This window comes from Pelodiscus sinensis, chromosome 11 (assembly GCF_049634645.1).
Source record: "Pelodiscus sinensis isolate JC-2024 chromosome 11, ASM4963464v1, whole genome shotgun sequence".
NCBI lineage: Eukaryota > Metazoa > Chordata > Testudines > Trionychidae > Pelodiscus > Pelodiscus sinensis.
Genome location: NC_134721.1, coordinates 50716436 through 50739283, shown reverse-complemented (window position 1 = coordinate 50739283; position 22848 = coordinate 50716436). Strand labels below are relative to the sequence as shown.

Sequence of the window (22848 nt, the reverse complement as noted above, 5' to 3'; positions counted from 1 at the left end):
GAGCTGAGGGGACTCCAGAGAGACAGGAAAGAGCCTGGAAAGGGCTGAGAGCTGCAGTCATAAGCTGGGCAGAAGAGTCCTTTAGAAGAAGGAAGCCCTCCTTGGAAGAAGGGGCTGAGCCCGGTTTGCAGCTAGCACAAAGATTTTATTTGCTTTGGACCTGTATAAACTGGAAGCTGTAGACTTGGTTAATGGCTGAACTAGAGGGCTAAGTCACTGAGGGGAAACCGAGATAGGGATGCTGTAAGGTTACTCTGTGCCATGAAACGGTGCCTGGGAGGCAGTAACCTGTTTGCAGGGCTAGATCTTTAAGGCTGTTTAAGCACCTAACTCCAATGGGAGTTAGGCACTGAAATATGTTCACAAATCTAGCCATTAGGCACTGCAACATTATTTACCCAAGAACAATAGCAATATAAACAGTAAAGCTAGCAGCTTTCTGCAGGATGAAGTAAACGCTGGTTTCTTTCCAAACTGAGATCTGTCCTGAACAGACCTGATCCAACACCCACAGATATCAATGGAGAGATTCCCAATGAGTTTTGGATCATACTGTTAGTGTCTGAAAAACCAGAAAGGTTTCTCCCACAGTGAATAATATGCTAAAAAAAGTATGAGGACTGGGGGTGGGTTATGATGAATGCTATAATGGAGAGGCTGCTGTTATACCTTAGGGAAAATATCCTGTAATTAGGGTTGATAAGTATAATGACTGGTGGATTTTAGCTGGTTTGATGACTCAGGTTTGAACAACATGGATGTTGTTGACTACATAAAACATGACATTCCATTTGTGAAATTCAAGGGCTTGTTGGTGTCAGTGTTTTGATCTTGTATCCACTTTTAATTTAACTCTCCTAATGGCTTGTATCACTCCTGCTGAGAAAGGCTTAATCCATGTTTTTCAAAATTATTATTGTGGTTTTTGTTGCAGAGACTATTTCTTATGGGGTATTACTTTTAGCAAATCAGTAAAAGCAGCTGGGTGTTCTTTCAAATTGTTTGGCATTTCAGCTCAGTGGGTCTCAGGAGCTTAATATTTAGATCTTCCTAGGTGTGTCATTATTCAGGATAGATACAGAATGTATTTCAGTGCCTACATGCTGTAGTTATGGGATCTTCCAGTGCCAGAGAGAGATTTTTTAGATCCCATTTTGCCATTTTAAAATAATTCTTCAAATAGCTTAACTTGGCTGTAACATTTGTTTTTCAGGAAGATACTGATTTCTTCCAGCCTTACAAATAGTTCTGTAGAGGTCAAGTGATTCATGCTGCCTCCCAAAGGGCTAATTCTCTGTTACACAGTACAACTGCAAGCAAGGTTTTTTTTTTTTTTTTTTTTTTTTTTTTAAAGGTAGTGAAGTCAGCCAAGGAATAAAGTGTATCCAAGAGAGCAAAACTCAGTACAACTAGCTAAAACAAATGTGTCTAAGAAGACGCCGTGCAAACAGCTCCTTGCTATCATTCACTCTGTCTTCCATTTCTGTACAGAACTGAGACATGGGTTTTTCTTCAGTTAGTTTCTAAAATGTAAAGAAAAAGTTAACTTATAGCCAGGCCTCCTTGGGAATCAGCTTAAGGCACCGGTGCAAACATAAAAATAAGATGACAGCAACCCTACAATGCTTAAGAAAATCCCCAATAAATCACACAGTGCAGATAAAATAAAAACAATGTCCCTGTATTAGTCCCCCCCCCAAATGAGTCTGCCTTCAAAATGAATCTTACAGGGTTCTTCAAATAGAAGGGAGAGCATATTCCCAAGGAAAAGTTCGTCCCACCCAGTCAGCTCTGGTTGTTTGTCAGAGGGAGAGAAGCGGTCTTTAACATGAATCAGTCCCAGGCTGTTGAGGGCTTGGTAGCTCAATGCCAGCTCCTTAAGTTCCACAGGCAGCCAGTAGAGATTACAAAGCACCGCTTGAATGTTCTTGTTCTCTGATGTCCCGTTTACCAAGCAGGCTGCTGCATTCTGACTAGCGTTACTTTCTGAATATGTTTTGTAACACACACCTGCATTTACCATGAGGAAACTGTAGTAGCAATAACTTTGTGCCTCTCATCACAAACAATAGCCACCTACCTTTTAGAATGTGAGCTAGAGACAAGAGATACTTTTCAATGGTGCATCTACACTTCCCACAGGCTGGGGTGACTTTAATGGGGCTTGGCACCTGCTAGGATTAGGACCGCGGCTGTTTAGCTCCAAAGCATGTTCCTTGTGTAGTAAATTTGCTATCACTGTAGATGAGACAGCTTTGAACCATCATGTTGCTTAAACTTGCTTTCAGCAGATGTAACTAAAATGGAGGTAAAAGCAGTTCTGGCTGCCAGGGCCCCGTCTCCATCATGCTTCCTGATTGTGCTAACACCAGCTTAGCTTGACTACTCTATACATGGGTTGGAATTTTTCTGGAAATGTCCACAGAGCAGACCTGGATTGAGGTGGATACACTCTAGTAACATTTGTACTCTCTTAGATACTGCATAGCAACAAATATTCCACAGTAGTTATACATTGTGCTGTTTCCCCGTCCAGCCCTTTTACGATGTTATAAAATCATCTACTCCAAGGGGCTTGGTCACAGTTTTTAAAAGAGCAAGAAAAAAACAAACCCTGAAATACCCTTATAACGAGACTTGGGGAAAATCCTCCCAGTTCCAAATCCCAAGCATGTTAGTTTTAAAGTTGCTATTATTACAGAGACTGCAGAAAATAAACAATCATAACAAAAAAACCCCTAAGTTTGCTGCTCTCTGTGCTGGCTATACAGTAACATGTACCTGGTTAGCATACAGTGATGTGGACATCATTTGATGGTTCTAGTGAGCAATGAAAGAGGCTCCGTCTGTCCCAACATGAGGCAAGGGCCAGATCATGCAGCTGCTGGAAATTGTATGAAAGTCTGAGGATTTGTGCAGTGGAAAAGGACAAAATGTTTTACAAACTCCTACAAGAGTATTCCAAACAATGGAGCCCACACACCAAAGGAAAGCAATTAAAAGAGCACTATTCAATTGCACCATTGAGCGTTTACCTAGAAGCTTCTCATGAAAGCCCTACACACATATTAATGAATTAGTCTACACAGCACCCTTTCAGGCAAGCAGGCAAGTACCATTGTTTTGTAAATGCAGCAGCTGAGTTAAAGAGGTTAAGTAATTTGCTTGGGACCACAGTGGGGAGCCAGTGTAAAACAGGTGGGAATGCCTGGCTCCTAGTCCTGTGCTTACTACTATGAAATACTTTCTTTTCATCTCCCTTTCTGCTGGCCCAGATCTTCTGGGTTCCCTGATGTGCTGCTGTGACTAGAGATGTAAAATCCCAGTTACGCAGTTAACTGGTTAAACATTAGGTTGCCCTGATACTTATTCAGTTAACTGGTTAACCGACTGAAGCGGGATCCTGGCCGGGGACCGCTCCAGCCCAGTGGGAGCAGCCCCTGACACACGGGGTTTCTGCCCCCAGCTCCCAGCCCTTGCTGGAACAGCCCCTGTCCACGGCAGCCCCGGGCTCTCTGTGGACAGAGGTTGCTTCAGATGCTGGAGCAGCCCCTTTCTGTAGCGAGCCCCCGGTGGGGCTGGACCTGCCCGCGGCAGGCAGGGGCTTCTCCTAGGGTCCGGTATTGACCCGGACAGGCCGGTATTTTCACCTCATGTCCTGTAAAAATTCAGAAAATACCGGTCACCTACAATGTCCAATATTTTCTGATTTTTTCCCAGCCAGGAGGCGAAAATCCCGGGTGCTTGCCAGGTTCCGCAGGGGAGGTGTCCGGCCTAGAGCAGGGAGGCAAGATGGTGGATGGCCGCCCGCAGCCTGTTAGGGCCAAAAAGCCTCAAAGGCATTTCTTAAAGAGGCCACGCTGTTTTTTTTAAATTAATTAATTAATTTTGCTTAACAACTCTCAGGGTCTCTTTTTTTCTCAAAAACTTTGGTCTCCCCCACTTTTTTTTCTCAACGGCATTTTTTCCACTGTGTTTTTTTTGGGGGGCGGGGGGAGGTGTTCGTTATTTTTGGTTAAACCATTTGGCAACCCTAATTTCTCCCAGAACTGGTAAGCATTACCCTACTCAGAGGGTAATTACTTCAGGTTAACTATTCTCAGAGAGTAGTTATTGATGGCTTGCAGTCATGCTGGAAAGGCATAACAAGTGGGGTTCTGTAGGGATCAGTTTTGGGACTGGTTCTGTTCAATATCTTCATCAACGATTTAGATGATGGCATAGAGAGTATGCCTATAAAATTTGCAGATGATACCAAGATTGAAAGGGTTATAATTCAAAATGATCTAGACAAACAGGAGAAATGGTCTGAGGTAAATAGGATGATGTTTAATAAGGACAAATGCAAAGTATTCCACTTAGGAAGGAAAAATCCATTTCACACGTACAGACTAGGAAGTGACTGTGTAGGAAGGAGTACTGCAGGGAGGGATCTAGGGGTAATAGTGGACCCCAAGCTAATATGTGTCAACAGTGTGACACTGTTGCCAATAAAGAAAACATGATTCTGTGATGCATTAACAGGAGTGTTTTGAGCAAGACACAAGAAGTCATTTTTCCAGTCTACTCTGTGCTGGTTAGGCCTCAATTGGAGTATTGTGTCCAGTTCTAGGAACCACATTTCAAGAAAGATGTGGAGAAATTGGATAGGGTCCAGAGAAGAGCAACAAAAATAATTAAAGGTCTAGAAGACAGGCACTATGAGGGAACACTGAAAGAACTGGGTTTGTTTAGTTTGGAAAGGAGAAAACTGAGAGGGAACATGATAGCGGTTTTCAAGTATCTAAAAGGGTGTTACTAAGAAAAGGGAGGAAAATTCTTCTCCTTGACCACTGATGATAGAACAAGAAGCAATGGGCTTAAATTGCAGCAAGGAAGGTTTAGATTGGACATTAGGAAAAACATCTTACCTGTCAGGGTGGTTAAACACTGGAATACATTGCCTAGAGAGGTTGTGGAATCTCCACCTTTGTAGATATTTAAGAGCAGGTTGGAGAGACATCTGTCAGGGATGACCTATATGGTACTGGGTCCCACCATGAGTACAGTGGACTGGACTTGAAGACTTCTTGATTGTGTGTATTCTATGATTACTCAGTTAAGGTGATGCTTTCTTGTTAATAAGGTTACTGGTGACCAGGTTAACCTTTCACACCCCTAGCCGTAACCCCATCAAAAGTATCTAGATATCAGGGTGACCTTGTGTGCAGTCTGCTCTCCCCGGGAATGTCTGCCAAACAGTCAAAGGATTGATGCCCTGTCAGGAGCAAGGGAGGGAGCGGATGGCAATGGCATTAGACTCTTAAAAAATCAGCCTGTAGAGGGCACCTGGACATTGAATCTGTTATGCCGACTCTCTTGAAAATCCTGCCTGTCAATTTGTTTTTGATTAGTACGCAGGAGACTGGGATATTGTAGATTTCATGTGCTTTATGTGGCTTTGTCTTAGCAGGTTGTTGAAGCAGCTGTCTGGCACAAACAGTGACAAGTGGATTCAGGGGATAGAGTTGGTTGAAATGGGGGAGTTGTTGAAATCTGTCCCTTTAGATGTATTTTCTGCCTATGCTGGCTCCTCTGTAAGTTGTATACCCCTTCCAATTAAGTGGAATATTGATTACTAGATACATTCAGAGTTCTCTCTCTTTTAGGCCTTGCTTGTGCATTTAAAATTAACATGTCTTAAATACTCTGCAGATTTGGGCCATAGATTGGATTTTCCATTCCCTTACCCCCATTCTTCTTTCCATTTTATAACTTTACTTTCCTCCATTATGGAGTTTGATATATGGTTGAAACACTTAGCTAGGTCATCATCTGGTCACATGAGAATCCATGTGTCAACCTGCCTGGTAAAGTAAATAAAAAAGCAAACTCTTACTGAAAAAGTTCTGCCTCTGAGCGAGTTAGAGCTTTCCCTAGGCTGACTAGGTATTCAAGTAAGTGCTTCAGTTTTGCTGAAATTGCATGCAGTGTCACACTCAGTGAAAAAGAGTAAGAAAAGTTTGATTGTGTAGATGGAGCAGTGATTCTTTCTACTTCTGAAAAAGTCCTGTTTTCTCTCCACTTTTTGTAGTTCAGATGATGACTTCTGAAATTGTAGAGTTCTAGCAAAGCAAGGAAGAACAAGAATACACTGTCATTCACATAAGCTACAGTTGTTGCTAAAGAAAGAAGATTGCTGCTTAGTGAATGACAAATGTCTTGCAGGGAAATTGTGAATTGTGCCTTTAGATCCTGTTTTGCTCTTAGACAGGAGAGGAATTCAGGTGAATGGTGGATCACCTCTTTTGCTGTGACTAAAATACTGCTCGTGTCTGTTTTGCTATCGCTTTTCTAAACCACGTGGGTAGAAGCTGTGGGCATGTCTACACTGCAGCGCTATTTTGAAATAACTGACGTTATTTAAAAATAACAAAGTGCGCGTCTACACAGCAAGCTGTTATTTTGAAATAATGGCAAGTTGGAGGACTTCTTACTCCGACTTTTGTATCCCTCATTTCACGAAGAGTAAGGGAAGTTGAAGGGTTCTTCCTTCGACTTCCTGCTGTGTAGACAGAGCCAAAGCCGAGTTAAGCTGTTTTGACTTCAGCTATGCAATTGACGTTGCTGAAGTTGTGCATCTTAATTCGGCTTTTGCCCTGCAGTGCAATCGGGCATCACATTGTTACTTGGCATGGACCCTGAACCGTCCTAGGGAGCCAGCACCAGGCCCTGAGCAGCCCATGCATTTGTGCTGCTTTCACTGCCCCATATGTTGCTCAGGCTCAAGAGCTATGTCTCCTGCAACAGCAGATGGGAAAAATGGGGCTACTCTCCTCAATCTGCTGACTTTTAGCAAATACAGCCATTGGTCCCATCCCTAAGCACCCCCTCCGAGTAAGTATAACCACCACCAGATGGAGTTGAACCTGGGACCTCTGGAGGTGAGTATAGGAGCCTTTATCCTCTGAGCTAAAAGCCAGTTGGCTCTCAGCCCATGCTGTAGAGGTCTCTTGGTTTTAACTGTTGCTATGCTCAGTAACCACACTAGATGTATGGGTTACATAAGGTAAGTGGACGATAAGGTTGGTAGGTGAATGAAGGGCAAAGACATGGACTGAGGCACTGGAAGAGGGAGAGGAAGTGAATAGAAGATGGATGAAGAATGTGAATGAGAAATCCAGAATGATGTTGGAGAGAGAGTCAGGGAGTGGGAGAGGAAAGGTAGAATGGAGGTAATGGGATGAGGGGAGGGCAGAGGGTGGGAAAGGCTGCACATAGAGGTTTTAAACTTGACTTTGGCCACCATTTCTTCCACACAAAGTTTAAAAAAAAAGTAAGCTAGAATATTGTCTGACACCGCAGCCTTTCCATCTTCCGGTGTTCTGGGAATCAGAACTCAATGAGCACAGGCTTGTGGCCTTATCACTGACTTTTCTTAATGGCAAAATGCCCACCTGCTTAAAAGGGGCAGCACTGGGGCCTTGCTTTGTACTGTTGTGGCTCCATGTCTCAGTTTCCCCGTCCATAAGCTGTGGCGTAGCTAGAGGACTGATTGATGTCCACAGAGCACTTTGAAATCTTGGATGAAAGCTGCTATTGAAGTGTAAAGTATTATTGGATTGCTACCAGGGTGTGATGCTGGGCTAGTCCCAGGGTCTGAAGCAAGAGCTCAGTGTTACTTCTCGGGGGTGGAAGTTGATTCAGTGTGACAACATGGCCCTTCTCTTTTGGGAGCCCTGTGAAGAAATACGAGAGTCAAGTGCTGCCTCTAGAGCAGGGTTGCAAGTCTCTAGGCCTGTCTCCATTTTATTTCATAAAGCAGAAAAGAGTTAAAAATAAGTTTTAGTTAAACTAACAGAATACAAACCCAGGAAGCATGTACTGATTTGTATATCTTGTGCTAGTCACATTAAAAAATCATGCACAATGTATTCAATAACTGATGCAATGAATACAGTTTGAGCTGCATATAGAGCTAGTTGAATAATGTAAGTGACAGCATTTCCCCCCAGAGTTGTCAAGTAAACTATTTGACAGCTGTTAGTTTGTAATTGTTGAAGACTGGTCATATTTGAAACTGAACGGGTGAAAATGATGATACATGTGTGTTCTGAGGCAATTGTAATACAGTAAAACTCCAATAGTCTGGCATCCAATAGTCCAGCACTCCTGATAGTCCGGCATCAAAATGGCAAGAGCCTAGTGAGTGAGCTTCAGCAAAAAATGAGTCACAAGGTAACAGCGGCAGCAGCTGAACTGAGCAAAAAGGGTAAAAAAGGCTTAAAAAAACGAACACATTACAGTATACTGTATACAGTATGTACCATAAAAAGGGTTAACACTTTATATACAGTATATAATGTATACAGTATATATATAACCAGCTTATAGTATCTCCTGATAGTCTGGCATCTCTGATAATCCAGCACCACCTAGGTCCCATAGGTTCCAGATTATCGGAAGTCTACAGGTTCAAAAGGGAGCCGCGAGTGTCCTAAAAAGCCTTACCATTTCTTTAGTATATTGCCCCATTAGAATGGTGGTGGGGTAATAAAACTCTTATAAGGCATACTTTTGGGCTAAAATCTCTAAAAAAGCTGTACAGTAGCTTTGCAGGTTTTGTTATGAATTTATTTAAAAAAAATCAGTTTTTTATTTTAAATGTTTTTAAAAATCATATTTTGCTCATATTTTTTTCTTGTTTCTCTGTTTCTGAATTGTTAGCAGACCATCAGATTTTGCATAGGTTTTTTTAATTAAGAAGTTTCACACTTAAAAGAATGTTGCCATGCTAAAAAAACCCATCCAAATATCACAAATTCAAAATATTAATAAGCAAAGTACTCGTATACTATATTTGTAATCAACATCCACCTTCCAGTACATTCAGCTTTCTCAAGTCAGGAAAGCTGAAATATTTTAACTAGAATATACTCTTCTGTCAGGGTTGCAATTTGAAGTCAGTGAGACTTGCGTCTCTAAACCACTTACGTGCTTTTGAAAATCCCATAAGTGCATGCCTAAATACAGTTCAGAAGCTGAATGTTAGATGAATATTTCTGAAAATTCTGCATCTGTATAAAAAGTTAGCAATAACTTTGTTAGTATATTGAAAGTCTAAATAACTTTTTGTTATTAACACTGAAGCAACTTTTTTCTTGAGATGATTTAAGATTTTGTACCATTGAGAAAAATGTATAATTAAAATTCAGTTTCAGCTGGTGGCCCTGTAAACAATTCTGTGTCTGCTTAACTTTAAGGACATGTTATTTACCTGCATAAATGGTTGCAGGATCAAGGCCATCATTTCTCTATTTTATTTTTTACCTACAGCAGTTTTGTAAAATTCAAATAAAATACCCTGCCAAAAATGGAATTTAAATTTTAATTAAAAGATGCAATAGTACAGACTTAAAGCCATTTTTACAAAGCTTCAATATGGTTTCTAACTTTCAATATATATATTTTTAGACCAATCACTTATTTAAATTGCCTCATTTAAATCACACCCACCCACTACTGATTGTCCTTAATGCAAAAGGAAACTGATTTAACAAGAGAATATTTTGGGCATATAGAAGGCTGCATATAGAAGGCTTATATCCATTTCTCTCTCTCTCTCTCTGTCTTTCTCTCACACACACACACACACACACACACACACACACACACACACACACACACACACACACACACACACACACACACACACACACACACACACAGAGCAAGAAAATGGTATAGCATTTTTAGTTGAATTTATAACACACACAAACACGGCAAGAAAATGGTGTAGCATTTTTAGTTGAATTTATAAGATTGTCTCTCTCTGCTTGGTAAGAACACTTATTGTCTTGTTGACTGACTGGCAAGCCGTGTATCATCATAACTTCCTGCACCAGATGTTTCCTTGGTCCCCAACTGACATGTTTACTGCTGTAGCTTCTCACATGTTAATATCAATGTCACAATGCATGAAGTTCTTTTTCAGGACATCTCAGGAGAGTTTTTTTTGTCCTCTTGATTTTTCCCCAATTCACTCTCTCTGCATTTGCTTTGGGAAGCTGGTGCCTTCCAAAAGGAGGACAAGTCCAGTTCTGCAAATCATCATAGTAGTCACCATATCAAAAATGTAGCAAGGGACAGCCCATAAGCCAGAAAAATAGGGACTGCCTGTAGAACTACAGGTACCTTATTGGGGCATGCAGTCATGGTGATGGCTTGCACAATTGTAGGTGCCTAATGGTGCACATAAGTGGTTCTGTGTGTAGTAATTCTGGTGGACCACTGTGTGCGTGCTTTGCAAACAGTAGGACACGTGTAAGGCCTCCTATAGAAGGGTAATATGCATGGTACTCCCAGGGCTTTGGGAGCTGAGGGAATCCTGCTGTGATGTGAACATGTTGTTCCAGGGTATCTGTAGGCTTTTAAAAACTGATTCTCAGACCACTAATGCAATGAATCAAATAAATCTGCTGTTGCCCAGAGTGCTGCCTCCCAGCTTCGCCTCCTGCTGCTGCACCCTCTGTTACTTGTTGTTCCCTTAAAGGAGCCGCACCTCAGAAGCTGCCCTGACCCCTTCTCTCCCCAGTCCTGGGAAACAGCAGTGCTCTGTGCCTTTATTCTCATTTACCTGCTTGTGAAGACACTCTGCTGCCTGCTCCCTTCCTGAATCCCTTCTGGAAATCAGCTCCCAGGTCCTGCACCTCTGCCGCGAGCCCCTGTGCAGTTAAAGGAGCAGTAGCGCACAGAGTAAGGGAAGCCAGCATGGGGTCATCGCCACTAGTAGTGGCGAACAGACAGCAAGGAGGCTGGCAGCTGCTGCCATCCCAGGATGTTGGCTGGGATTCCAGTTTCCTTGTGCTGTTTTCAGCTTTGGCTGCGCTTTCAGAACTGTTTCCCTGCTGGATTTGCAGTTGCTTTGCAGCACCTCTCATGTATGATTTGATGGCATCTCTTTGTATGCACAATGGCACAAAGGTGCCACCGATCGCAGGTCTCTTTGTTTGTGGTGCTAGCCTGGCCAGGTTCCACAGGAATAGGCCAACGTGGAAATCACTAGAGCGTGGCCTCTGACCGTACTCTGCTACCACACTTGCTACATCTGATCTCTCTTTGTCTAGCTGTGAACCCTCTTGATCACTGTATGTGCAGGGGTCAGAGGTGGGGCCCGAGCACTGAAAAGAGGAGGGGCAAAGAAATGAATCCAGTGGGCAGTGGGCAGAGCAGAGGATCCTTTAGCTAGAAAAACACTTTGTTAAAGAATGAGCTCTTCAGAAAAATCAGGGGTTAAAATGTAAAGCAGTTAATGAGCCATATGAATGTTGCTAAAAGCTTTGAAAGCTTCCTGGATTCCCCATCTCTACAGTTAAGTTCTTTAGTTAACGTCAGGTTACGGGGGTGAGCCAGTGTTAAATTGCTCACAGCTGTGTGTGTGTGTGGGGGGGGGGTTGTTTTTAATGAAACGTATTCAGGAAGGGATTCTGCACGATTCAGGAAAGTGCTGCCTGCAGGCACTGCCCCTCGTCACTCCCGTTGGCCAGGAATCTCGGGGGAGAGGTGATGCCTGCAAGTGCAGGGTGGCGGAAAGTCACCTGTGGCCCCCTCCTTGGAACTGCACCAGGAAGGCCCCTCAATCCCCTGCCTCCTCCTGCACCTTCTCTCCCTCCCATCCAGACCCCTCCCCTCCATCCCCAGCCCTCTCCATGGCAGCCCCCTCTGCACACTAAACCTCTCATTTTTGGCTCCATCACAGAGCCTAAGGAGTCCCTCAAAATTTGCTAGCTCTGGGCTCTTAGAAGCGTTTATCTGGCCCTGTAGGTAAATCCTGAGCCTCGGTACCTCCCCCTCCCATGGGGCTGAGGGGAGTGAGGGCAGCATCTTTTTTTCCTGCATCTTAGTTGGGGGCTCCTCTGAGGTTTTTTTTTCTCCCTGTCACTTGGGGGGCAGGGGCAGTGCGTTTTTTTTCCCGTCGCTTGTGTGTGACCCCCAACTGATTTTTCTGTGGGTCAGTGCCGCTTGACCCATCCCTGGTTTATTATGTAGATGAGATTGTAGGAAGATGTTTTGTCTCCATGTCTGGAATGGAAGGCTGCTTTGGGATCTCTTTATTGGTATGACCTAGTACCTTCCCCTAGGACTATGCCCGTTGAGCTCAGTGGCATTACCTGTGGGGTAAGGCATTGTTCAGTGCAAGCGAGGGGCTCATAAAGTAGCCCCGAGTTTGGATATGAAGATAGTGGGAATCATCACAGCAAGATACTCTGGGACTTGAGGGCCAGATTCTGCCCCCGTACGCATTACTAGAACTACTCTTGGCATAAGGAACTGCTCCATGTGATGAACGTGTCAGAATCTGAGCCTTAGTAAATACAAATATGCAGGCGTGCAGAAATCATATTGTAGATAATCTTGCCAACCCTCTGGTATTGGACTGGCGTCTCCAGGAATCAAAGGTGATGTCCTGTGACCAAACCTCTAGGAATACAAGCAACCAAAACTGGCAACCTTCTCTCTAGATAGTATGACCACATATCCTGATATTCAGGGCTTTGTATTATATAGGCACCTATTGCACAAAGACAGAGACGCTCATATTCATGTGTGCACCCCTCTCACACACCCTCGCCCGACCCTGTCCTGATATTTGACACATGCTACCTGATCACCCTGACCCTAGGTGAAGCAGCTGACCTGTCTAGCACCTTTGTAAGCAGTGTGACTGAAATGTCATGAGGCACCCTGTTTTTCTGGGGTCAGTATGTGGATGAAGCTAGGTCCTGTTTGCTCTACATTACCCTTACTTTCCCATTTGACTGCTCTTAAATAACTTTTCTTGCCATAAGAGCTACAGGTCCTTCCATACACTCAAGCCACTATTAGTAGCTTTTCATGCCTCTTCAAATAGCTATGTCCCAGTTCTCAGCGGCTTAGAGTATATAGCCTTTTCAAAGCTCCACATCAGAGCCTTTACCTTTACTAAGCTTGACTAGTTGTTTCACCTGTGCTAATTTATTCGAGTTGTTTAAGTTCTCTGGTGAATCTGGCTTTTTATTGCCTGTAAAATCCTTGACCCTAATGATCTGGACACTTACGATCATTTTCTTATCCTTAGTTTTTTTCTGTACTTTTTCAAGTCAACAACTGAGAGAAATACATTTCCTTTTTATTTATGGAAATATTAGAGCAGTGCCAACGCATGCAGTCATGTCTATATTTTTACAGGGGAGTCAAAAGTGTTTTATCGCATGACCGAACAGGTAATGTTAGCAATGCAACTCAGTGGCTGGACCCTCAAACATAAGGGCTAACGTGGTAGACCTTGTTTGCCACTGATCCACTTCTCTTCTCACTTCCACTGTCATAGCCCTTTTATGGCCTTCAGCATTCACATGATTTAGTGTTCTTTAGGAGAAAAGCATAGATTGAATTCTTTGGGTTGGAGAACTTAGATGAGCACATGCACTTCACCTCCGAGTGAACTTGGGGACTGTTCACATCAGTGACAGGCAACCTAGGATAGTGAGTGGGCTGCATGAGTGGTCCACTATCTTAGTGGGCTGCAAGATTGTTGTAACCAAGACAGTCTCCTGTGACAGGGTAGTTTTGCTCACTGCGCTTGCATACCTAGAATCTGCGGGATGTGCCCATTGAACTGTAGCAGCACTTTGATTGGGTGGAGAGGGAGCCCACGGATCTCACTGACAATGTTGTGTGGCATCAGCATGCACATCACTCCTCATGCCCTTGGTTTACATGTGCATCGCCAATAGGGAAAAGCCCTCTGTGGATGGAAACCAGCAGAATCTGGTCACCCTGTGCGTGGGAAATGGCAAACAAAATGACATAGAACTCCAACGGGCCTCAGCTTGCCCACTGTCGGTCCACATTGTGCTGGTTGCAGATGTGCTGAGAAACAGTCCCGGAGATTTCTGGCACAAATTGGGACAGTATTTTTTTGAGATGGCTGTTAAAAGCCACCCTAAAGGAAGCCTGCTGTAGACCACCTCCTAGTGCCAGTGTTTCTAACATGGAAGTCCGAGTTTTGTAATCAAGTTGGATATGGAGGGGAGTATGTTAGTACTGGGTTTTAAAAATGGTGATAGGCGCACTTTTGCAGACACTGATGTGGACAGGACTCTAATGCATTTCAGAAGTCAAATATTTCTCCCTCCAGTTTTGAGTAAGAGTCTCCTCCTTCCCAGACATATACCAGCGAATGGCCCGTGCTGGTACTGATGTAGCTGAGTCACTTGGGAGAGCGTAATCTATTGGCACAAGTGGTGCTGTGACAAACCCTGACTGCCTGTCTCTGTGAAAGGGAAGTTCACTCCTTTTATAGCCGTGGATGCTCTCAGCTGTACCAATACTCAGATTGTGGATCAGATTTGGATCCAGGGCCTGGCCTCACTGGAGCTCTGCAGCTGAGCAGTTCCCTGGGTCTAGCCCATCCAGCAGGGCTTCCGGCAATCCCTGGCTGGTGTAACAGCCCTATCGGGCCATTGCAGCTAGTGTACATTAGAGCAATCCCAAGACTGTCCAGTTTATACTGGTGACTGAAGTATTCCCTGGCAGCCTAGGGGATCCAGGCAAAAATTGTCCCCCTGCCTTGGGTCCTGTGCTGAGCATGGAAGAAGGAAGGAGGGGCCTGTATCCTAAGACTCCCAGCTTCATTCATGGAGGGCTGAAGTTCTCCATTCTGTACTGCTAATTTGCTTTGCACAGTCTGGGCTGATTTAGGCAGAACAAGCATGAAAAAAATCCTGTTTGCTCCTTGTGGAGTTGGATTATTTGGCTGGTTGCTCCCTACTTTAGCTGTACAACAAGTTCTTACCTCGGGTACTTCACTCCTTTGTCATTTAGTTTAGTTTCCCCCTCATGCTCTGGTCTGCCATTGGATTGCATGCACACAGCGTGCCCGCAGGCTTCACCGTATTGTTACATATGTTGTGACATCCAAAATAATCTCAGTGGGTGTTCCCAGCAGCTGCCACAATACAACCTATTTTGGCAGCCAAAAGTGCAGCGAGCTTTGTGTGTCACCCTTCCTTCTCTTCTGCATAACATTGTAGCAGCGATGAAATCTACTCATGTTGTGTAGTCCTACCCTCTTGCCGACGTTGCCCTACTGACTTACAACTGTCCGTAGGTATGTGGGAGGAGGATTTGTGCTTTGTTAATTCATCTTTGGGGTGGATTGAATTCCCAGAACTGCATGTGGATGGAATATTATTCTGTCGCAGCTAGTGAAAATGGTCTTTGTGAATGGAGCAAAGAAATTTCAGTTGGAGTCTGTGCTACTTGGTGAGGGAGGACCCTACTGCAGTGGCGTAGCAAGGAGAGGGTGTGTGTGTAGGGGGGAAGCCAGTTTAGTCCCCGTCCACTCCCCCAACATCTCTCGGCTTGCCTGCTCCTCCGCCGCCCGCTGCCACCGGCTGAAGCCTCCTTCCCTCCTCTCCGCCCCCAGCCCAACCCGCTTCCATGTCCGCCAGCAGGTTAGTGCATGCAAGGGCCCGGCCTCAAACTGCTGGGGGTGGGAGAAGATGTGGTACAAGCTCCCCCCCTTCCTTGCAGGCTCAGGCTCAGCCGTGTGTCAGGTTCAGGGCCCCACCACGCGGCGGCAGCGGGGGAGGCACAAATTTTGCCTCTGCCCTACTGACCTGGCACACAAACATCTGGGAAACACCCCTTTTTAGCAACAGTCCAGTGTAGGCTGCAGTGACATTTGACTTGACCTTACACACACAGAAGAGGATCATCGCATCCTTCCCCCTAGTGATTAAAATGGCTGCATATTAAGTGCAAAGTTACTTTTTAAATCCCTTTGTGTATTTGCACCTGTCGTGCCAGACTGAAGATGGTCTACTTTTTTTATATTACAGTTGTGTTGGTGTAGAAGAAGAGGAAGCACCAGATATTGACATCTATCATTGTCCAAATTGTGAGAAAACCCATGGGAAGTCTACTTGTAAGTATGCCTGCTTGACTCCAGTGCTGTCTCAAGTAGCTACTCTATGTTTAAGCATGGCTAGTTTCTCAATTGTTGGTTATAGAAAGATATATTTTAATTAATGTGTGTTTCTTACTATTATATAGGGCAGTCCTGCTACAATGGGATTCAAAATGCAGTAAGGGTAAAAAGATGGGCTTCTGGGACTGAGACTAGGGAGATCTGTATTCATTTCCCTGCAGAGCCTCGTCACAGGCATCTTATCTAACCTAGGGCAAATTATTTCATCTACCCTCTGCTCAGTCCCCATCTGTAAAATAACCCTTCCCTAACTCGCCAAGGTGTTGAGGCTAAAGTCCATTATCGAGGCGCTTACGTGCAGGCCCCAAAAGTCCCTGGATATGTAGGTAGGTCTGATACAGCCTTGTATAGTAATTACACTCTAGCTTTGGTCATCTAATGGATTTGGGGTTGCATATATGATTAAGTGGTATTTTGGTGGCCGTTAAAATTTTAGTGTACATTGGGGAACTGGTTCTTTCTCAGGCAAAACTCCCACTGATATAAAAAGCTTGTTGATGGAGTGGGAGTATTACCTGATAAAGAACTGTGGGATGTTTTTGCTTTGGTCAAATGAAACAAAGAATTCTGGTTAATATGGATGAATATCCTTCCTCAATCATTGTGAAAAATTAAATGCTTTTTATTATAAATATGCTACCAAGATTATTGCTATTATGCAACAAACGACAATTAACATGCAGAGGAAACATTTTATCCTCATTTTCCTCTAGGTGGGTTTGAAAGCATCACCCTGCCTATTTCTCAAATTTCTAGTGACATACATGTCAGGAGTAGGTCAAATAAATAACTGTGTGTCATCTTTCAAGTGCATCATTTAGTAGTAGAATGGCTTGTCGGGAAAGGGAGTGGTATGACTAAAGACATGTAGAGTCAATCATTGCCTCATTGTGGGAGCTAACGCATGATTTGCCTAGACTCTGAGTAAAATTCCTATGTTATGTTAAAATGTAATTGATCCTTTTCTTTTTTCCACTTGGATTTAAATTATGAATGATAGAAGACACCTAGTTTGGCAGAAAAATACAGGTAGATGATTTAAATAAAATTACATAAGAAAACAAGGGTGCATAATCTTAGAATTCAAGGACTGACTGTTTCAAAAAGAAGATTAGAAGAGTAATATACCAACTATGACAAGTAGAGTTGAAATAACAGCTAACGTCTAATTCTTTGAGCAGGTTCTTGGCTTTCCATTCCTTAACAAAATCTGCCTTTGGCAATATGCCCTTCCCAATCCGTATCGCATAGTGTGGCAGATATAAAGGTGCTGTATCAGAAACATTGTGACTGCAGCAGTCTTGTACGCATATGTGGTTACAGCTGTGGCAGAAGTACAGTGTCATACTACAACAGCCGTGCTAGGAGTATTGCTGTTTTATCTAAGATACGGCCTATCGTGACTTCACAAGATCAGTCATTAGAGTGGAATAGCATAAAGAGCAGCAAGTGTGCTGGAGCCTTAGTTTATCACTGGAATATTGCATACTGAATTTTCTTGGTCTGTACGATAATATTTTCTCAAAATGAACAGCAGCTTTCAAGGATATTTAAAAAAACAAATTATATAGATTATTACAGCCATAAAATAAAAGGGATATAAGTAACATTGCAAAAATGAAATCTAAGGGTGTGATCCTTCCAACGTTTCACGTGCTGTGTGTAACCGCAACAGACTGGGAAGTTTAGGGGCCACTCTTCAAATGAAAGTAGGAACATGCTTAGTGTTAAGTTGTTCTGTCAAACGGTTGTGTGCAGCATGTTTCCGGACGTGTATGAGATTATCAGTTTCATTTGTTAACTGCTACAGTGTATGTATAAACTAGCAGAGTTATCTTGCAGTATTACATTTGTATTAAATGAGTAGGTGTCGTTCCAGATATGATAATTCACTGCCAAGATTTAATTATAGCAAGGCTCGCAAAGAGAAGCACATATGCACTGATTGTTATGTAACTTGTATGGGTTTAAAATCTACTATGTATTTGAAAGAGTTTGTGTCTGTCCGTCCGTGAGCCTGTTTGTTCAAGAACTCCTCCTAAATGGTAAGAGCTAGGATCACCAAATTTGGTATGCAGCTTCCTCAGGAAAGCATTTGGTAGTGCTAGGACCATGGGATGTTCGTGGAAAGCGATTTTTTCTTGTCAAATGGAAAGGGAGGGCTCAGATAGCATAGACAGTTATGCTCCAGAATGACCACAAGGGGGCAGCAAGCAAGCATGCCGCTACTGCCCTGACAGCCCTGGAGAGCTGCAGAGCAGCTGCTGGCTGGGCAGCACAGTCCCCACTGCCCTGGATAGCTCAGGGGAGAGGTCCCCACTGCCATGATTGCCCTGGAGAGCTGCAGAGAAGTCAATGGCCGGACAGTGCAGCCTCTGTCACCCTAGCCTGGGCCGCAGCCGGCAGCCATGCAGCGCAGGCCCTGGGCCAGCCTCAAGCAGCAGCTGGTGCCCCAATTACCCAGGCTGGCCTCAGGGAGTAGCTGCCAACTGCCCCTACTTCCTATCCTGAACACCTCCCCTCCTGCCCTGATTCCTGTACCCCCCTGCCTCATCCTCTGAGCTCCCTGCCCCAAAACACAAATAGAATATACACATTCAGGGGATTACAAACTCTTGAATGATAGGTTACATTGCCCCATTTTGCCAAAGCATATTCAAATTATGCATATTCATATTCGAAAACACATTTCCATAAAAATGGGAGCACAGTGTCACACATTCCATGTGCAGTTGTTCCCAGAGGCCGGAATGAAATATTTCTCACTGTGGTATGCATTCTGCAAACACGCAATAAAGAAATTGGCTGATACTGGTTGTGTAATCCACAAATTGGCTGATACTGGTTGATGGAATGCCGTACTACATGACAAAGCATCTAAGAGGGAGATTTCAAATGGGCACTAGGTATGTCTAGATTTTCAATATGTGTTACCTGCTCTTTTTGAAAATATCCCCCAAAGTTGCAAAGTTATATCAGAGTATGCTGATTGAAAAGCATTGCAATGAATATTTTTTAATAATATGAATAATGAATGTAACTAGAAATTAAGGCTGCTTTGCGGAAAACTAAAAGAAGGGCTTTGATAGAATACTGGTTATGACACATGTGTTTAGCTGGGCCAGTTGGCACGGGAGATGGTGAGGGTTATATGAATGGAAAGCGGGAGGAAGGGGTGTACATGTAGGCTATGTCTAGACAGGGCCGGCCTACAACATTTTGGCATCTGAGGCGGGGAGCTCAAATGACACCCCAATGCCACCTTTTCGCCTGTCTGCCTGTTATGTCTCTTGTGCCCTCCTTCCTCCAGCACAGCACTCCCCCATCTCTGTGCATCTACAGCAGAAAGAATACATGTGCACCAGCAGCAGACACAGTTTTCTACACTCTGAGTCCTGGTGGCGCTCCCCCCCGCAGTCTGGCACCTGAGGCGGCTGCCTCAGTTCGCCTCATGGTAAGGCCAGCCCTGTGTCTAGACTACGTTTCATTTTCTAAAGAGGATATGCAAATTCTGCGGGAATTTGCATATCTTCTTCCGATCTCACTTTCGAAAGAGGATCTTTCGAAACTGAAAGTAGTCTGGACGTGGTGTTTTTGGGAAAAAAACCCTATTTTGAAAAAACCACTCTTCCTTAAAAAATGAGGCTCATGCTTTTTTTGGTTTTTCCCCCAAAAAAACACGTCCAGAGGATCTTTCGAAAGTAGGTTCAGAAGAAGATATGCAAATCCTCTTTCGAAAAAAACGTAGTTTAGACGTACCCGTTGGGGTTGATTTCTGTTTCTATGAGTACTTAATGAATTCGTTAGGCCCGAGGGTCATTAAGATAAAGAACTAGCAGCTTTCATGACTATATCCAGTTAGGCTGGAGAGCGGCATGGAACTAATTAAAACCAGCAAGTGTTATACAAAACCTGGGATGGTTTCTTCTGTAGCTGTCTCTATTTCCAAACTGCTGTCCAGCATACGGAGGTGACCTTTCCAGGTCTCAGAATGTTATAGATTGGACCTCCGTCTCCTCAGCTACTTTGGTAGCCAAAGAGTGAGTGTGGATGGGGCAGAGCAGGGGAAGGACACAGGTCCAGTAGTGGTGATAGAGATGTGCGGCTTTCTTCCACAAAACTGGCTTGAACATAAAAAACCAGACCTACATCCCTCCCCAGAAAGACTCCTCCTCTAAAGCAGGCCTCACCCCCTTGCCTTCACAACTAGACTAGGGTTGTTGGGTTTACTCTGAGCTTTTATGGAGTCTGAGGTTTCATATTTTATCTTACCCAGCTTGTCCACTTTTAGGTACAGTCTGAACCAAGGGTACAAAAAGGGAACGAGTGACATGAAAAAATTCTGGGGCTGGAAAGCTCAAAACCATTGGAGACTGCTTTTCTGATGTCAGTAATTTCCTCCAGTAAACATCCCGTGTCAGACTAAAAAGCAAGAGCCGCTGAAAGATTTAATGTTGATTATTGGCAAAAACTGTAATGGTTCTTCTTGGTCAGTGTTAAGTGATTGTGGAAAAGAAAAAGTAGAACCAAGTTGTCATCTGACTTGACTGGACTGCATATTTCAGCGGACCCATTTCCCTGATCAGCTTGCCTACATGTCTGTCATTCTTTGGGCGCTTGAGCCAGGGGCATTCTGCTCTGGCTCACCAGTGTTGCAGTATGAATCCGGCTTGCATTTCAAAGTATGGCAATGAAAGATGCTCCAAAAACCGGATTGGGCGTAAATGTCGAACACAGTAGATTCTCTTGCCAGAACTATGAATTTTGTATTTAGGGCTTGATCCAAAGCCATTTGCATTCAGTGAAAAGACTTCTGCTGACTTAGGATCGGGCTCTTGAAAAGGTGTGACAAATAAAGAGCATGTTCATATTGATCTGTGCTAAAAACAGAAAAGGAGAGAAGATTTTTGGGAGGCTTACAATAAAGATTAAGTGTGTAGTCTGGCAAGTGCAAAATGTTATCCGCAGCCTGTATTTGCTTAATGCTTGGGATAGACGTAGTGCTCAGTAATTATCCGTCTGGTGTCCCTTATGTTAGAAATGAACACAGTGCACTATGAAATAGATCTTCAGGCTACAGCGTAACCGTCTAATGGTGACTCCAAACACAGTATTAAAATTAACAGTGCTGCGTAGTGGGCTTTTCTTTTCTCAGCTTGCATGGATAGAGAAACATCTTAGTACTCACAAAGGCTATATCTAGACTGGCATGATTTTCTGCAAATCCTTTTAATGGAAAAGTTTTTCGTTAAAAGCATTTGCGGAAAAGAGCGTCTAGATGGGCATGGACGCTTTTCCACAAAAGCACTTTTTGTGGAAAAGTGTCTGTGCTAATCTAGACGCGCTTTTTTGCGCAAAACAAATCTGAGCTGTCTACACTGGCCCTTTTGTGCAAAAGTTTTGCACAAAAGGGACTTTTGCCCGAACGGGAGCAGCATAGTATTTCCACAAGAAGCACTGATTTCAGACAGTAGGAAGTCAGTGTTCTTGTGGAAATTCAAGCGGCCAGTGTAGACAGCTGGCAAGTTTTTCCGCAAAAGCGCCTGCTTTTGCAGAAAAACATACCAGTCTAGACACAGCCAGAGTGTTTTAGTAATGATCCCCTACTTAGCATACGGTCTTGTCCATTTCACTCTCTTTCAGTGAAAAAGAAAAGAAATTGGCACAAGCACGATACCGGGCAGTCAACAGAGGTGAAACCCGTACAGAATGGGAGTCAAGTCTTTATAAAGGAACTTCGAAGTCGGACTTTTCCAAGGTAGGTTATTCAGCTATGTAAGTAAAAGTGTGATTGCTGTGAAGCACGTGGCCAGTTGTAATATGTGCTCAAACAAAATATGTGTACAAAATACTGTGGTGAATGTTGTTTTCTTTGCTTAGTGCATGAACAGCATAGGGAGAGGAATGAATGACAGAGAATTCCCCATGAGAACGTTTGCCATGTAGAGACCTAGTTTTAAGCTAATTTCACAGACTTTAAATCTTTAGTGATTGTCATTATGGGTGATGACCTAAATTCTCCTTGCAGTTACATTGGTGCAGTGCTATTAAAACAGGTGCATTTCCCAGTTAGTTGGGTCCAGTGCCCTACCAACACCTGTAAAACAGGTTGTGAAAGGGTTCTGGGAAGAAGTAGCATTTAGAACAGGGGTAGGCTGGCGGCATCCGGCCCACCAAGCCAATGGATCCGGTCTGTGGCCTTCTCGCCAGGACCTTTAGGAAGAGAGCAACTCATGCTTTAAACAGCTGGCTGTTCTCTACTCTGGACTTGGGGGAGGGGAAGGGAGAGGGAGGCTAAACGCACTTCTTCTGAGCTCTCCCCCTAGCAAAATCTCTCAGCTCTCATTGACCAGTATTCGGCCAGTAGAAGCTGAGAAATTTTGCTGGGGGCAGAGGTAGAGTGTGAAGCCTCCTTTCCTCCCCCTGCTCCATGCCTGGAGCAGACCGATGTGCAACAACCGGACAATTGAGATTTCATCAGGGAGCTTGTCTCAGGTTCCTGCAGGGCTGCTGGCTGGGAGCTGCCTAGGTATGTACCTCCCAGCCCAGAGCCTGCCTCTGGCACCCCTCCCCCTCTTTCCCTCTAATTACCTGCCTCAGGCCACCACCCAAACCTTCTTGTACCTCTTTCCCCAGGTCACAGCTCTTTCTCAGATCCTGCACCTCCTCCTATTCCCCTCCTCTGCACCCATATCCCCTCCTTGACCCTGCACCTGCACCCTAAGCCTCTGCCCCAGGTCATCACCCAAACTTTCTGCACCCCCTTCTTCCAGGTCACAATTCCCTCCCAAACCTTGCATCCCCTCCTAGAATCCCTCCCCCAGGCCAGAATCCCC

At 44.0% G+C, this 22848-nt stretch overlaps 1 protein-coding gene across 2 annotated transcripts in view; it reads left to right on the top strand.

Moving 5' to 3' along the window:
* PHF2 (PHD finger protein 2) overlaps positions 1–22848 on the top strand; it is a 180997-nt gene that overhangs the window by 79924 nt on the left and 78225 nt on the right. For both annotated transcript variants that reach the window (XR_012906578.1, XM_075939694.1), the window contains exons 2-3: positions 15864–15949; positions 21656–21770. Coding sequence is in view for 1 of the 2 variants with exons in the window: in XM_075939694.1 (XP_075795809.1) it covers positions 15864–15949; positions 21656–21770 (201 nt within the window). In the remaining variant the exon portion in view is untranslated. The remainder of the gene's footprint in view (positions 1–15863; positions 15950–21655; positions 21771–22848) is intronic.